Below are 14,995 nucleotides of genomic sequence, written 5' to 3' on the forward strand. Positions count from 1 at the left end.
GAACGGTAAATACTACCCTACGCGGACAGACAAGCGCATGAACTGACACAGTATCTCCATCAACATGCCACAATTTCCGTCGACGCAGGTCAGGCCTCCAATGGTCGTTTATCTTGACAAGTTTGGTTTGGATTAAAAAAGAAGCTGGATGCTGTGCAAAAACTATTATCGAGAGCGGAAACCTGCCAGTTCCGCTGGTGCAATCGGTCTAACTGCTCTAAACTGCTCTTTGGACTGGCGACATCTCTTCCAATGCCCCGGTGACCGACTACACGATGTAACAAAACACACTGCTACACCGAGTAGATGCTACTGTTCGACATTGACCTATCACGTCCTTTGCTAATTCTGCGAGGTTGACTGCGTATTTCAACGTCATACACCTCGTTGAAAGATTATCGCATGATCGTCGAAAGAGATTCTCAATGTACTCTGGAGTAATATCTACCCCTCACCTTCGGCTTTGCATGCAAGACCTCCCCGGACTGCTCATAGTCAAATTCCTACGCCTAGTAAGAGGTAAGGGTAAGAAAAGTCCTCATTTCAGGTTTCCACGTGTTGATTTCTTCCTCACAGACTCTACCATTACGATACTCCGATGTGGAAACTTGTGTTTATTCTAACGCCCTCGCAGATTCTACCATACAACCCCAAAACACGGATTGTCATGATCCATTTGTCTATATTCTACCATCTATCTGCCTAGGTTTATCCAACATCTTATTGTCGATTGTTACCAGTGAGTGAAAAAATGTATCTAATCAACCGCCATCAAGCATCTTCAAATTATCTGCTGACTATCGCCCTTATACTCACGTCAAATTAGCACTCTTGCTGAGATCGACTGCAAGGACATTGATACAACAGCTGCCAACATGATAAAGGTTTAAGTCTCCCACAGCACATTCCTTTCCAGTCATTTGGTGTTGTGCCTGGAATTGTTCTGGTTACGTCGTTGATGTCCAACATTTCTCCGCTGTCTACAACGACTGAATACGTCTTCTATTTGCATATTGCGTGTGCTATGGACTCCTGGCTTCGCCACGGAAATCTGTTCGATGTGTTTGACTTGTGTCTGACGATTCTTGGTGACTTCTGAAGTTGCGTTGAGGATTGGTTGCGGATTAGGACAGCAACTTCGGCTGTAATATTGTTCCGAATGCCGGTCGGAAACCCATTCCGCACACATGTGTAGCCTGGTCTGGTAATCTTATCGAGGCTATCGATCACTGCTTGACCTAACTGTTCCCCAGCACTCAGAAGCGGCGTTGAAGAAAAATTTAAAACCACTCCATGTCTTCTATTATTCAACTTCCTCCCTCCGCACGCCCTGCAGATTCCGTTCCATTGAAATATGGGATCATCGTACACAGTGGTTTCCAAGCGCTCGACGTCTTCGGCCCTTTGGATGCGTTGAACGCGCTATCACTTTGTTACCCTCTGCAACTCTTTATAATTGCCGAAACACTGGATCCGGTCTCGACAAAGCCACCAGGATCCCTTGGTAATCCGACTTCCAATTTTGCGCAATCTATCGTCCCTACGCATACCTTCGACACTGTTCCGGCACTCGATGTCCTGATTGTGCCAGGAGGAGTTGGCAATAGAATACCTGAAGTCGTTGCACGGGCCATAGAATACATCGCGGATGTATACCCATCTCTTCAATTTTTGTTGACGGTGTGTACTGGATCCAGGTTGGTGGCGGAGGCTGGGGTATTAGATGGGCGAAAGGCAACGACCAATAAAGCAGCCTGGGCGCGCACTATTGCTTATAGACCCCAGGTCAATTGGGTGCCACACGCTCGGTGGGTCGTGGACGGAAACATTTGGACAGCATCCGGCGTCAGTGCAGGCATCGATCTAATCTTCGCATACATCGGTGAAGTCTACGGAGAAGAGGTGGCTACTTTATTATCAAATTTCATGGAATATGAGAGACATCAAGACTCGACTTGGGATCCGTATGCAGAACTGTATTCATTGTAGGGCCGTTTCAAGAACTGTGGTCAATATTTTCCCTCATCCCACTGCACGTACGCCACCGTCAACTCGCTAGATCAATACGTGTCTGTAAACTCACGCCGTGATGTGGGTTGGTACAATCATTACGTGCGGAAATTCCCGGACACTGATGTTCCCAAGGAACACGATGGTTGTTCTTTCCTTTCCTTCAGTTTCTCAGACTCCTGAAGGCGAATTCTCAGAGTTTGACGTTGAGAACGAGCTTTCAGATCTGTAGCAATCCGTTTGTTAAATGGAAGAAAACATATGTTACGTGAAATGTTCTTTCAAGTTCACTATCTCGCTCTCTAGAAAAGACAATCGATATAGGCACGCCTTTTGTGATCTTGCGCCATCCTTATAAAATATATCCGCCTGATCCAGATATAAACATATTTTCAAATTTCATCCTCTTAAAATGGCTTCATGATATGAGCTGTTCTCCGTCTCCTTTCGTCAATCTTGCTGCCAGCATCATGTCCCTTGTCCCTGGCAAATATTGCAATACGTGACCTCTAGCCACCTTGCACTCTACTCAAGCTTTTAAGGATGGTAGTACATGCCTCTGCTATCACGGCTTGGCTAGTAAGCTATTTCTTAGACTTCAAGCTCTTTATGTATCTGCAGACGACGTTAGTCATGCTCCGACACTTTATCCTCAGAACCCACTCTTTCTGCCGCACTCATGATCAGGTTTTTCCGGGAGGGCTGTGAGTCTCCACCCACTTGCGGTTCCAGATCGCTCAGACCGTTGAGGGCTCCATCTCTCCAGAGTCAAGTCTGATTTCGGCGTTGGGCCCTCTTCGGCGGCGATGCTCAGTGTGAGAGTTGGCAAAGGCACGATAGTACTCAGGAGTAAAGTTGTTTTATGTACGTGCCTCAACATCTCATACTATATCGTGGCCAGTATCTTTCGAAGATGCTGAAGTTATTGTAGTGCATCCTTCTCTACTCTCCGTCCAATAAAGTTAAGGGCGCGTTTGGGAAGTACGGAGATAACCAGATGGCGTACCACAACTGAAGTCCGAAGTTTCCCTGCTTGTTCTCAGCATTCATGTGGACGATATCTTGTGCAAATCTAAAAATCAGCAGTTAATGTACACGATGTGCAACATGCCCCTTCACGTTGCCGCAGTTGGTGAGCTCTCATACTCACGTTTTGCCCACGTTATGCTCCAACGTATCTCACCAACTCGAACATCAAAATGGTGCGGGCGAAAACGGACGTATTTTTATGATTGACTTCCAATTTGTAAAACGTTGAATTTCAAGGTGGATCATTCCAAAGTCAACTTCTAGCCTGGAATCCGACGTTATGTTTATTTTCAAGCTCTCAAAACGTGTATTCGTACTTCTATCTGAAGATGTGGGGCTTGTCTGGCCGAGGTTGATTTGCACGTGTCACCGGCGACCCTGAACTTCCACCTCTTGGACGAGCACGTTGCAATGCATCACGGATTTTGCTCTTTGGACAACACCACTCCGACGAGCACTTCTTCTCATCATCAATTAATTCAACAGCAACGCTTCCTCATTGCTACAGCGAAATAATCATCGGAATCTCTCACACATAGCGCACACGCATAGTCAATGGCGGCTTCAATGTCCTGCTGTAGAGATCAACGGCCGAATGACCTCCATTTGATGAAGCTGCAGATGCCCCGTATTGGGGTACTACAAACATACTCTCCCACGTGCAGACAGGCGCAGATTTGCTGAAAAGGATAAAACAGAACTGTACGATCTATTAGCATGCCCCACCATAAATTTCGCCCTGGTATCTACTAGTACCTATCCACCTACCCACATTTTATTCCCGCCAGCACACGACCAGGACTGACAATGACCGCTCCTTCGCTCTCCACCGTTCGAACGATCACTTCGTCTCTAAATGTTCTACACATTCGAGCCGACGATACCGTCTGCCCGACCTATCACAATGCCTTCTCCGACCCAGATGCAGACGCCGTCCTTCGATCTTATCAAGGAACGCTGTATCGTGTTCACTCCTATACTCTCCGTACAACATCAGGGCTTTTTGAGACAATGTTTACTCTTCCTCAGCCCAATTCTCGGCATTCAAGCGACTGCGAAGAACCCAGCATGTCAAAAATAAACCTTCCATCTGTTCTCGACGTCTACGAGTCAGACTTTGTTCTCGAACGACTTCTCAGGCTTCTCACGGGGCTCCCCCTACCACGGTGGAACTCGATTGAAGAAATTGAGCGTGTTCTGACCGTCGCTGAAAAATGGGACACACCAGGTCCGATATCGACGATGCGATACGCGCTCAGCTCGCATCAGTTTCTCCAAAGCCACCCCCTTAAATGTTATATGCTTGCTACTCACTTTGGCTGGGACGCCGAGGCAAAACTAGCCTCCACACATACCCTGACACTCAACCTGAACGACAAAATTCACTCTTCCGTCATCGATCAAATGACCTCGAAGGACTTGCTTCCTTTGCTCGACCTACATCGAAAGCGTCGAGATATGTTCCGAGAGCTCCTAAACAGTCCTGAGAGATTTGCAGCCGGAAATAGGTCAGTCCCTGAGTTCTATTTATTTTCTTCCCCTGTACTTACTTCGTACCAGCTCTCCGTATCATTGCAACCGATGCGGGGTAACCGAGCTGGATAACTACGCTTGGCGTGCGTTTAAACATGCAATGTTTCTGGAGATAGAACGGAGGCCACTGGGAGACACTCTTGGTCTTGCTTCAGGAGAGGCCGCTGAATGGCCGGAGTCATTAGCTTGTTGGCAGGCCAAGTGTCCAAAGGGAGGCTGCGGAGGATTAAATTACGACCGGATAGCCACACTAAGGCAAATCAGGCTGTGCATATCACTTCTTCCAACGACTATCGAAACATGACATTTTAGAGGCGGACGCCACTGGGGGCTTTTAGACTAGAGGTCGCAATCTATAGAACAAAACTCTCAAGGACGAAGTAGAAATAGATCAATATTCATGGATTGCGCTCTGGCTGAGAACAAGCGATATTGATTTTTTTATAAATTGCTAAAGCCTAAAGTGCTCCGATGTCGTGATTACGATAACATAGGGGTCCATAGCATATGATGACTGTCTGCTGATTGAGAACGAATTGCAATCGAGACTACTAACCTTTTGATTAAAAAATTCACCCGATTTATCGTTATTTGCGAATGGGACGGGTATCCGACTGGTAAGAAAATTACAGCAGAAATTACAGCAGGAGCGTTGGATTCCAATTTATTCGTCGGAGGCAGGATATGTCCATGTAGACGTTGCTAATCTGGCACGAGTTGTAACCAGCCAAAGGGATATCTAGCTTGGGTTTTTAACGTGGGTCTATTCAGATATCTATTGACACAATGGTTTGCTATACCGTCACTCCACGATTTACTAGAAATGACACTCTAGCTATATCATCTAGATGTTCCACACAACAGGGGAAATTTGACCAAGCTCCAGCGGCGCCAGCTCTGCAAATGCCTGGTGACTGAGGCTGATATTAAATGATCCCTCTCCGGCAAGGAAAAGATCGGTAAATGTCACGTCTATGTTTGTCCCTTGGTCTACAAATGCCGTTCGGGATGCATGAGTGTCTAAACGTCTCTGTGGGGATGTATACGTACAGCTGACATGTACTGTAGAGCAACAGTTCTCTCCATTGGGGAACATGTCGACGGGTAGAGCAACGCGGTAATCAGTGGTCGGGCATTGAACTGGGCAAGGAGTTGTTCCAAGGGAGTCCCAAGTTGCTAAATCACGAGAATGTATGTAAGCCACTGATAATGGAAGTTGCATAGAACTAGGAAGATGCTTGCCTCTACCGGTGTAGGCATTTACTGAGATAAGATTGGCTGCTGTGGACAAAAATCCGAGTAGAAAAAGACGGGAGAACATGGTGAGTGAAGCTGTAGGCTCAGTGTCTGAATTTATGAGAACAATCAGTCCAAAAGTCTTGTATTTTATATCTTTCAGCTCCAATATAAATAGCGCCTGCCGTCTGGATAATGCTGAATGATCTTCCACCTAATCATTCTATGGGGAACGTTCTGACAAGCATAAAATATTGTTGCGACATCCAAGTCCATTCCAGCCCGTATTATACGCATTACATCACCATATAGATGCATGACAAGTTCGTGTTATAGCCGGATAATGCGAACCCTTCGTTTGCAGTTATACTACGAGAAATTATGTTTTGAACGAGCGCCTATTTCAAAATAGGCAAGGGTCATCAGGCGGCCAACTCATATATAGAGTGCGTGAAATTACAAGGAAGATCAGTGCTTCTGGAAGGCCTTGCATCAATATTGGAGGCTACAGATGTACTCAGTGATGGTCAATTCTCTATCTAATGGAGATGCGACCCGTACACTGCGGTTATTCACGGGCGGCCCTAATGAATTAGAGCCAATCCTAAATACCGTCGGCTCCACAATCATCGGCGCCTTACTATGATTTGTATCGTTTAGTGGCCTTGTAATTGAAACACATACTTACACAATAATGGCGCAAAACGCGGAGGTATGTCTGCCTTCACGGTGTAGAGAGGGGTGATTGTTCATTTCTTCCAAATGGATTTGTATCCATTAAAACCCGTGGCACTTTCATATATAAGGAGGTAATACTAATACTACTATGCATTTGCAAATGAATGACGATGTTCTAACGTAATCTAGTTCCAGTACGTACTAAAAGAGTTAACAAGAACAGACGCTACTACAAAATAGTAAATGACTGACAGGAACATAGAGTATACACAATATTCGTCTTTATCTTTATACGTTAGAGGCAATCCAGTTTTGAATTTCCTTGTAGACATTTGGAGCAGAAAAGTGAACGTTAATGGCATGTCCAGTATTGGCGGGGATTGAGACGTTAAACTTCTGTACGGCCGGGAATAGGACACCGGAGGCTTCCACAAGATTTACCGACGCTCCAGGGAATTTCTGGAAACAGTCTCCGCCGCAGAAAATGCTGATCAATAGGTTAGATATGTTTTATGATTACCTCTAGCCACTTGTATGCTTACAAGTCTTTATCCCCAGTGACAACAAACACAGGATTCGTATAATTGGATGCCACCGAGGCAGATAGGGTGAGAAACTCGCCCAAAGTCGCTGTTCCTTTGGTCGAGGAGGCGATTTTGAGGACATCTAAGATGCGAGTCAACAATCGTGAAGGTTGGAATGTGTCATGTGCATACTGAAATCGAAGAATGGGAAAGCGAAAAACGCAGATTGATCATTGTAGATTGACTGTGTTGTGAGATAAGAGCTAGGTAATGAACCTATCGAAATTATATCAACACTGCCCAACGGCCTAGTTTAACCTGAAAGCCTACCAAATCTCGCTTTATTTTGTTCAGAAGCTATGGTCAGTCCGAATGCTGCCAAAGAGGTGCTTATGCCTCCCTGAAACGGGGAAAATCCGGTGAGAATAATTGCATCCAAAAGATTCCCGTATTTTGAGGCTAAACCTAGTAGTTGAAGACTAAATACACAATAATGAGATTTTTAGAGCAAATAGTATGCTTAAAACATACCTTCCATATGAGTGACCTAATCCAATAAACCTCGTAAACGTGTAGCCTGATTTTCCACTCTTGAGGTATTTGATCAATTGAGCGGCAATTTCGACTTGGGTGGCTGTCTGTACTTGCTGTATACCATCGGGTTTACTCGAATGACCAACTCCTATCATAGTTTTGTTGTGTCTCAATTCATAACACACTCAGAACAAAACAGCTTCACTTACCCAATCTATCATAGAGAAAGACTGCATGACCAGCTCGATTCGCAACATCTACATAGTTATATTTGGACCCTTTCCCTCCAAAGTTCCAGTAACTATGATCAAAATTGATGCTGGCACCAAGATGAATTCCCTTTGCCTATATAAAGAGTATAATAGGGGACTCACCCATGAACCGCAAACTCAACAGTCGTTATGGCCCTTTCAGATGAAACAGTTACTGGAAGGCAGAGCAGACTCCAAATCTTGTAGTTTGCTGTTAAATTTCTTTGCCCTTGCAGAACATCCGCAGTTACGTTGGAAGACAGACTCGTGACCTTTGTAATAAAGCCAGTCAGCTCCGATTGGTTTTTAGGCGCCGTAAGCTCTATGTTTTGTGTAAGCGCCGTGACCGATACGGGGATAGTTATTTGTCGACATTGAGCTGAGCCGGACGGTGGTGCAGAGGCAAGAGAAATAGTAGCCGTGAGCGAAAGAAGAACAAGGTATATAAACATGTCTGAAGCAGGTAGAAGGGTAGCAAGACCGGGAAGCTTGTTTTCATGCCATTTATACGAGACGCTAGAGTGATGTCGGACAAAAACTTACCGACGGTCGGACGAGATAAACGCCCATGAGTCATATAAGATAAAGGCAAGATAAATTCATTAAGATAACTTTTTTTGGGATCTTTTCTATGAGCTCGTAAAACTTAAAGATCAATCTGAAGGACTTTGTGTTTCCTTAGTATTGGATGAGCAGAAGAAGACTGGTTATAATTTGGATTCGAATGTTTCATTTCTGCGCGCTGTATATCATACTACACAGGCATATCTGCTATATGCGCATTTTCGTGTTTATAACTGAATTATTTAGTATATCGGCGAAAGGTTTTCAGCGAATTTGATTCAACATTGATGTGTCCGGGATGTGTTTAAACGGTACAGGAGCTATAGGTCGCAACGCAAAGAATTATTCCGAGTCCAAATTGGTGATTTCCACGCTGTGAGTATGAATAGACCTATAGGTTACAATATTCCGACTCAATACTAAAACTAGAAACGGAGTCCTACGGAATTGCAAGTTGAGCTTTAAGTTCGTCAGGAGGCGATCTCACGCGGACGCGTTTATCACGTGACAGAAGTGACATCATGCCCGACGGCGGATACAATGTTACACACCAAACCTGCACCGATACACACAGGACGTAAAGATTCACATAATGACATCCAACTCGCATCAAAATGTAAGCAATGTACCCCGCAGGCACCTGTACACAAGTCTCATATGTATATCAACCGGCGCTCTAAATTCAGTCAGGGAAAAATACTTGCTAAAAATTAAATTGGGTATAGTAGTAGTAAGCTATTTCTGAAGGTCAAAGATCACTCATTCTACAGCCATTTACAGAGCTATGGCGGGCATTATCATGTCGCTCTCTAAGAGGGCACAGTCTACCGCGGCGCTCTCGGACAATTTGGAGAGCTATTAATAGAATTGGCATCATTGGTCTAAGCAATGCCTAAGCGGGGCTATGCAATGGCTCACCGCCTTCAAAATGGAACTCGAGTGGGCCCAAGGGCATGTTTTTCAGTCAATAGCAGATAGGCGCAGACAATGGTGAAGATATGAGTTGCGCAAAGGAAGGAGTAATGAAACACGCCTTTCTACTGTTGAGTTTCTTATGATCGGACAATGACTGTCGACGACTCAGGATAGATGCTAAATGGAAAATTATCGTGAACATTGTGTAATACTTTAATGTACGATAAGTGTTGGTATGGCAACGCGCCAGCCCACACCCCTCAAAGGGGCGCTGCAGAGGATGCAGAGGCTAGACACCAAGACATTTTGCGTATGATATGATCAACCACACTGATTTGATTGAGGTAAAGAGGCTGTATACCAATTACATCGAATGAGATGCTTCGGCTTTCCATGATCGACTCGTCTCAGACCTGTGTATCTGCAGCGCGTATTTTGAGGAAATAGAATGTTCGGGTGTATGGGCATGCCGGCAGACTCCACCACTGCCTGGTCCTAACATCAAATTGATGTGTGCCTCTTTGTAGGTGTTTACACATATATTATGTACGCTGCCCGCGGTCCCCGATCATCATACACAATTCAGCGCCTCTTGGACCTGCGGTATTAATGCAATGGGCGGTACCGCCGCTGTCTAGCCTATAAAATAGGTTAAGAGTATGCATTGACATCCTCAGTGCTTTCACATCTTCTTTTCTCTCCACTTCCTCATTTAATTAATTCCAACGCTCCAGAGAGACAGAGCATAATGATTTCCAAAGGACTTGCACTCGCATTTTCGGCTCTTCCGCTTGCATTAGGTGCTAACTGGGATGTACAAGTCGCCCCAGAAGGCAATTTGGTCTATAATCCTGAATGGATTACAGCCAACCCTGGAGACACAGTAACTTTCACATTGTAAGCTTTTGTGTTATTTCGCCATATTTTTTACAGTTGCTGATACAATGAATTTAGCAATCCAAAAGCTCATACTGTTACACAGTCATCCTTTGACACCCCTTGTGTCTCGTCGCAGCAGTTTGATACCGGATTGTATGACTTTTCATCACCCGTTCTAACGTATGAAGCTCAAATAATGTATGCAGTGTAAATGTCACAGCCGGAGGTCCCCCTCAAACAAAGGTCTTCAACGTTCCGGAGGGTAATACCCCTTTGTGGTTCTACTGCAGACAGGTCGGGCATTGCGGCCAGGGTATGGTCTTTGCCATCAATCCCCCGGCAGATCCCAGCCCGAGGTCATTTAGCGCCTTCAAAGCGCTTGCAATTGCCCAAAATGGAACGGCTTCCTCATCGACTGGTTCTGCTCCAGCCTCCACCTTCACAACCCCTCCTCCTCCTGTATGGCAAACTGCGACAGCAACTGTCACTTTCAACAACTCGGTCTACACCACAACTTACACTAGCTATGACGGTACTCCTCGTACGTGCAGTTGTGTCATTTTGAGGTCTCCAAATGTGGTTCTAAATAATATTTCTCTTGCAGCGCCTACTCCGACCGCCAACCCAGTTGACCACAGAATTCAAGTGGGTGAAAATGGCCTCACTTATACCGAGTCCAATATTACGGCGAGCATTGGTGATACTGTCACGTTCGAGTTCCATGCGAAGAACCACACTGTGACTCAATCAAGCTTCCTCAAGCCATGCATCCCTCTGTTAGAGAGCACCGGTGTTCAAGGATTCGCCTCCGGCTTGTAAGTAGCGCCCGATCTTCAACGCCGTTTCAAAGTCTGATCCAGAATCAATGTCATTAGCAAACCTGTTGCTCCCGACGCCACTGAGTTCCCTACATTCACAATCACCATCAACGACGTGCGTAGCTTTGGTTTCACTTCATCTCTTACCTGATAACTTACGAAAAATTCAAACGCAGACTGCGCCCATCTGGGGATACTGTGGCCAAACCGGACACTGTGCTGCCGGCATGGTGTTCTCAATCAATGCTGTCGAATCAGGCCCGAACAACTTTGAAGCTTTCCTGAACTTAGCAAAACAGTCAAACCAAACGGCTACTTCTTCGGATACCGGATCATCCACCTCCACTTCCGCGTCCACTTCCAGTACCTCAACTGACCGGCCTAACAGTCGCGGGTTCATCTCATCTCAGGCGAGCCTTCCCTTAACGCTGGGGATGGGAATCCTTGCCATTGTTTCTTTTATTCTGTAGAAGAGTACTTATCTGAGGATCTGAGAACTTTGTATTTTGTAACGATATTTATGATTGTTTTGGAGTCGTAGTTAGATTCGAACACTTGCCCTGCTCGTCGTTAAAATATCAGCATGAACTTTTTGATGCCTTATTTATGTAAAACCTACTGTTCCAAAATTTTAGTGTCATTTTTGTAATATACATCTTTATCTGTTACCAGACAAACCTTGTATTCATTTGATAAACAACTGGTGACAGAGAGCTGCTGCGTCAGAGAGAAACACTTCCGTCGGTTCTTCAAGGCACAGGTCAAATTTGCTCCCGAGAAAGTTTGAACGGAGATTGATTGGAATATTTCGGCATTCCGGCAAGTTGTTTGGTTTCTTTGGGCAAAAATGCCACATTGATTCTACTCGAATTTCGACAAATTAACCACTCTAGCATTCTCCTTCTGCGCGAGCTTTATTTCACAATGGCAACGGAAGATAGTCTAGATCTCGGTGAAATGTTCACAGTCAGTATACCTTGCACATCTCAATACCACTTGAATGGCTAATCTGCGAAGGAACCACCCAGACCACCCACACCAGAACCCACAATCTCGACATATAATCGCGATCAAGATAAGATATCACCCGACAGTAGTTGGGATTCAATCAAAATCAGACTGGTTGGGTCGCACCCTTTGTGGGCGCATCATCTGTATGTTTTTAACTTCGTGAATTGAGTGAAACATCAGTTCTGAAAATTTGAAGGTGGAACGCAGCTTTGGCTTTGGCTTCTCATTTGGATGAACATCGCGAGCTATATTCCGGGAAATGTGTGCTGGAGCTGGGAGCAGGTGGTGCCCTACCTAGTATCGTTGCTGCGAAGAATGGTGCTCGCAAAGTGAGTATTGAAACTTAAACATCTGGTATGAGGCTCTATTGACATTGAATAAGGTTGTGATAACGGATTATCCCGACGCCTCCTTGGTGGACAACATTTCATATAATGTCGCGGAAAATGTAGAAGCGGAGGAGCGCTCTCGCGTAGAGGTTCAAGTAAGCATTCGCCCATCGTTATGGTATGCCGACTGAAGATTATAGGGCTACATATGGGGACGATCGGTCACACCATTGTTGGACGTTCTTCCTTCCCCTGGAAAATTCCAGCTTATAATACTATCGGATTTGATCTTCAACCACTCTCAGGCGAGTAACGCCCCATTTTTCGCTGGCTTACAATACGCTAACGCGACTATTTTTCAGCATGATGCATTGCTCAATACTTGTGAGCTTGTACTTGAACCTCTGACACCCAATTCCCATGAAGGAACAGAGCCCTGTGTTCTCGTATTTTATTCGCATCACCGGCCTCACCTCGCTCATCGAGACATGGAATTTTTCACCAAAGCGGAGGAACGAGGGTGGATTTGTAAAGAGACCGTAACAAGGATGTTTCCTGCAAGTCTCCATCTACATCATTTTGACGTTTTATTTATGAATCCTTTAGCCAATGTTCCCTGAGGATTCTGGAGAGGAATCTGTCCGATCGACTGTTCATGGATGGAAGCTGACCAAGCCTTTATCGTCCTAATTGTGTATCCAACATCACTCCCCTTCATATCACTGTCGCTCAAAAAAATATTTTTTACACTAACGAAGTACTTCGCCATCCCGGTGAAACGGAATTGTTCAAACTTCAAGTGTATACATCCATCCTAATGCGCGTCATGCTTTGTGAAAAATCAGCCTTTCATATCACGCGTGCTTCTCGTCTTCTTTACATGGTTTAGCGGTCTTTTGCATCACACGATACGTAAATCTTCGAGCTTCTTAAAATGCCCACCTTTGCTCGCATGGTTCCCACTTCTTCGCCCCCGCTCTACCTGGTACCACAATGTGGCTACGTTGGATTAGTGTTGCTGTGAACTTGCTAGTAGTATTTCCAGCATTTCCACAAACCTTTGGAGCGACGTATATTCTGTCTGAAAATATCATAGGAGATGCCTTTTATTCACATTTCGACTGGGAGGCGGTACCCGATCCAAATCACGGAAGAGTGTGAGTGATCTATGCTGTTGGGGTGTATACTTCAACTGCTGATGCCTACTTGGGCTTAAAAAGAAACTATGTCGACCAGGCCACCTCGGTTGCCCAAAATCTGACCTATGCCAGCTCGGATTCCTTCATCCTCAGAACTGATTACACTAGTGTTCTGGGCATTGACGGACCTGGAAGGAACTCTGTGAGGATCAGAAGCAAGAACACCTATACAACACATGTGGCAATGTGAGGCTTTTGTTTTCGTTATTTAAATACTATGTGGACCGTGTCTGAGCGAAGTTCTATGGATGTAGTTTTGACCTGCGGCATATGCCCCAAGGCTGCGGGTACTATGTTTCATAGATCCGCAGCGTTTTCCTGACTTTGAATATTGACTCCCAGAACATGGCCTGGAGTAAAAGAAGTCAAAGAATCAGATAAACCAAAGGGTGTAAGGCGATGATATCCGTTTCCACAATTGTCTTTGCTTGAACACTTCAATTCAAACCAGGGATTAGTGGATATCGTTGAAGGTGTTAACGACCAGCCACCGAACTCAATCAGTCTTCATACAACAGAAGGTGTGTCCTCTTATCCTCAATGCTATATGGCTCAGGATGCAGTAGCTGGTTATTGTGCGCAAAGGATGTACTATGCCTGCAAAACGACGCCAGAAAGGGTTCGTCTTACCGATCTACTCCATTCGTTGCAAATAAAAATTGTCTGGAAACAGAGTGAGCGGACAGCTTGACTGCAATAGCCTCGTGAACGCCAACGAAGGATGCAAGGTCACCGACCCTGCCTTGCCGGATTATGGACCCCAATTCAACGTCATGGGCGGCGGATGGTGAATCAAATATGTCATGCTGCCGTTTCAGGAATCGCGATGCTAACAAGGCGTCCTAAGGTACGTGCTGGAACGCACAGAAGAGCACATTAGTGTTTGGTTCTGGACGAGGCATGACCCTTCCGTGCCTTTCGAGATCAAACACGGCTTCCTAGAAGTAGACTCGACGACATGGGTATCCAATTTGTCTTTCTTGGTAATTTCATTGTGATTGACATATGACCAGGGTCCACCAGTGGCCTACTTCCCTAACGACGATTGTAACCCTATGAGCAAGTACTTTGAGGAACATAACATTATCATCAACCTTACGCTTTGTATGCAAATTTCGATAATCTGCCGTTCTGTTGTTGATCAGGCCATTTAACTTTTTGCACCAGGTGGAGACTGGGCAGGGGGTCCTGCGTACGAGCAAGCTGGGTGTCCTTCTACATGTGCCGGTACGTATACATCATCATAATAAACACATCCGTTGATGACATTGGCACGGCTGTGGTGTGATTTAGATTTTGTAAACAACAACCCAGCTGCTTTCATTGAAGCTTACTTCGATTTTGCTGCCGTGCGCGTGTATATCTGAAGGAAACTACATCTACGTGCAGCTTCTTTTCTGTCGTTTCTTTGGTCGATGATCGGTTTAGATCGAGGGGTGCACAGAGATAGTATTCGGCAGTATGAACTTATTTTACGAAGTTTGA

At 45.2% G+C, this 14,995-nt stretch overlaps 7 protein-coding genes across 7 annotated transcripts; 5 read left to right on the plus strand and 2 right to left on the minus strand.

Annotated features, from left to right (window-relative positions):
• Positions 1-1,293: 1,293 nt before the first annotated feature.
• JR316_0012649 (Isonitrile hydratase) lies at positions 1,294-1,989 on the plus strand (the record flags this gene model as incomplete). The annotated part of the gene is made up of 1 exon (XM_047898270.1): positions 1,294-1,989. The coding sequence occupies one exon, from the start codon at positions 1,294-1,296 to the stop codon at positions 1,987-1,989; it is 696 nt and encodes a 231-aa protein (XP_047743159.1).
• Positions 1,990-3,846: 1,857 nt separating this feature from the next.
• JR316_0012650 (uncharacterized protein) lies at positions 3,847-4,876 on the plus strand (the record flags this gene model as incomplete). Its single annotated transcript, XM_047898271.1, has 2 exons — positions 3,847-4,547; positions 4,600-4,876. 2 exons carry the CDS (start codon positions 3,847-3,849, stop codon positions 4,874-4,876), a joined length of 978 nt encoding a protein of 325 aa, XP_047743160.1.
• Positions 4,877-5,416: 540 nt separating this feature from the next.
• JR316_0012651 (uncharacterized protein) lies at positions 5,417-5,893 on the minus strand (the record flags this gene model as incomplete). Its single annotated transcript, XM_047898272.1, has 2 exons — positions 5,417-5,562; positions 5,623-5,893. 2 exons carry the CDS (start codon positions 5,891-5,893, stop codon positions 5,417-5,419), a joined length of 417 nt encoding a protein of 138 aa, XP_047743161.1.
• An 881-nt stretch (positions 5,894-6,774) lies between these two features.
• Positions 6,775-8,247, minus strand: JR316_0012652 (uncharacterized protein; the record flags this gene model as incomplete). Its single annotated transcript, XM_047898273.1, has 7 exons — positions 6,775-6,973; positions 7,029-7,152; positions 7,203-7,286; positions 7,329-7,489; positions 7,542-7,692; positions 7,754-7,863; positions 7,919-8,247. The coding sequence occupies 7 exons, from the start codon at positions 8,245-8,247 to the stop codon at positions 6,775-6,777; spliced, it is 1,158 nt and encodes a 385-aa protein (XP_047743162.1).
• Positions 8,248-10,022: 1,775 nt separating this feature from the next.
• JR316_0012653 (putative GPI-anchored cupredoxin) lies at positions 10,023-11,441 on the plus strand (the record flags this gene model as incomplete). Its single annotated transcript, XM_047898274.1, has 6 exons — positions 10,023-10,171; positions 10,229-10,306; positions 10,360-10,694; positions 10,758-10,968; positions 11,029-11,086; positions 11,148-11,441. 6 exons carry the CDS (start codon positions 10,023-10,025, stop codon positions 11,439-11,441), a joined length of 1,125 nt encoding a protein of 374 aa, XP_047743163.1.
• A 454-nt stretch (positions 11,442-11,895) lies between these two features.
• JR316_0012654 (Protein N-terminal and lysine N-methyltransferase EFM7) lies at positions 11,896-13,001 on the plus strand (the record flags this gene model as incomplete). Its single annotated transcript, XM_047898275.1, has 7 exons — positions 11,896-11,937; positions 11,989-12,125; positions 12,179-12,311; positions 12,365-12,466; positions 12,512-12,616; positions 12,674-12,850; positions 12,918-13,001. 7 exons carry the CDS (start codon positions 11,896-11,898, stop codon positions 12,999-13,001), a joined length of 780 nt encoding a protein of 259 aa, XP_047743164.1.
• A 303-nt stretch (positions 13,002-13,304) lies between these two features.
• On the plus strand, positions 13,305-14,877 carry JR316_0012655 (putative glycosidase C21B10.07; the record flags this gene model as incomplete). The annotated part of the gene is made up of 11 exons (XM_047898276.1): positions 13,305-13,468; positions 13,532-13,696; positions 13,765-13,797; positions 13,853-13,901; positions 13,962-14,031; positions 14,096-14,129; positions 14,184-14,297; positions 14,358-14,472; positions 14,524-14,614; positions 14,678-14,737; positions 14,804-14,877. 11 exons carry the CDS (start codon positions 13,305-13,307, stop codon positions 14,875-14,877), a joined length of 969 nt encoding a protein of 322 aa, XP_047743165.1.
• Positions 14,878-14,995: the final 118 nt, after the last annotated feature.

Source organism: Psilocybe cubensis, chromosome 12 (genome assembly GCF_017499595.1).
Source record: "Psilocybe cubensis strain MGC-MH-2018 chromosome 12, whole genome shotgun sequence".
Lineage (NCBI taxonomy): Eukaryota > Fungi > Basidiomycota > Agaricomycetes > Agaricales > Agrocybaceae > Psilocybe > Psilocybe cubensis.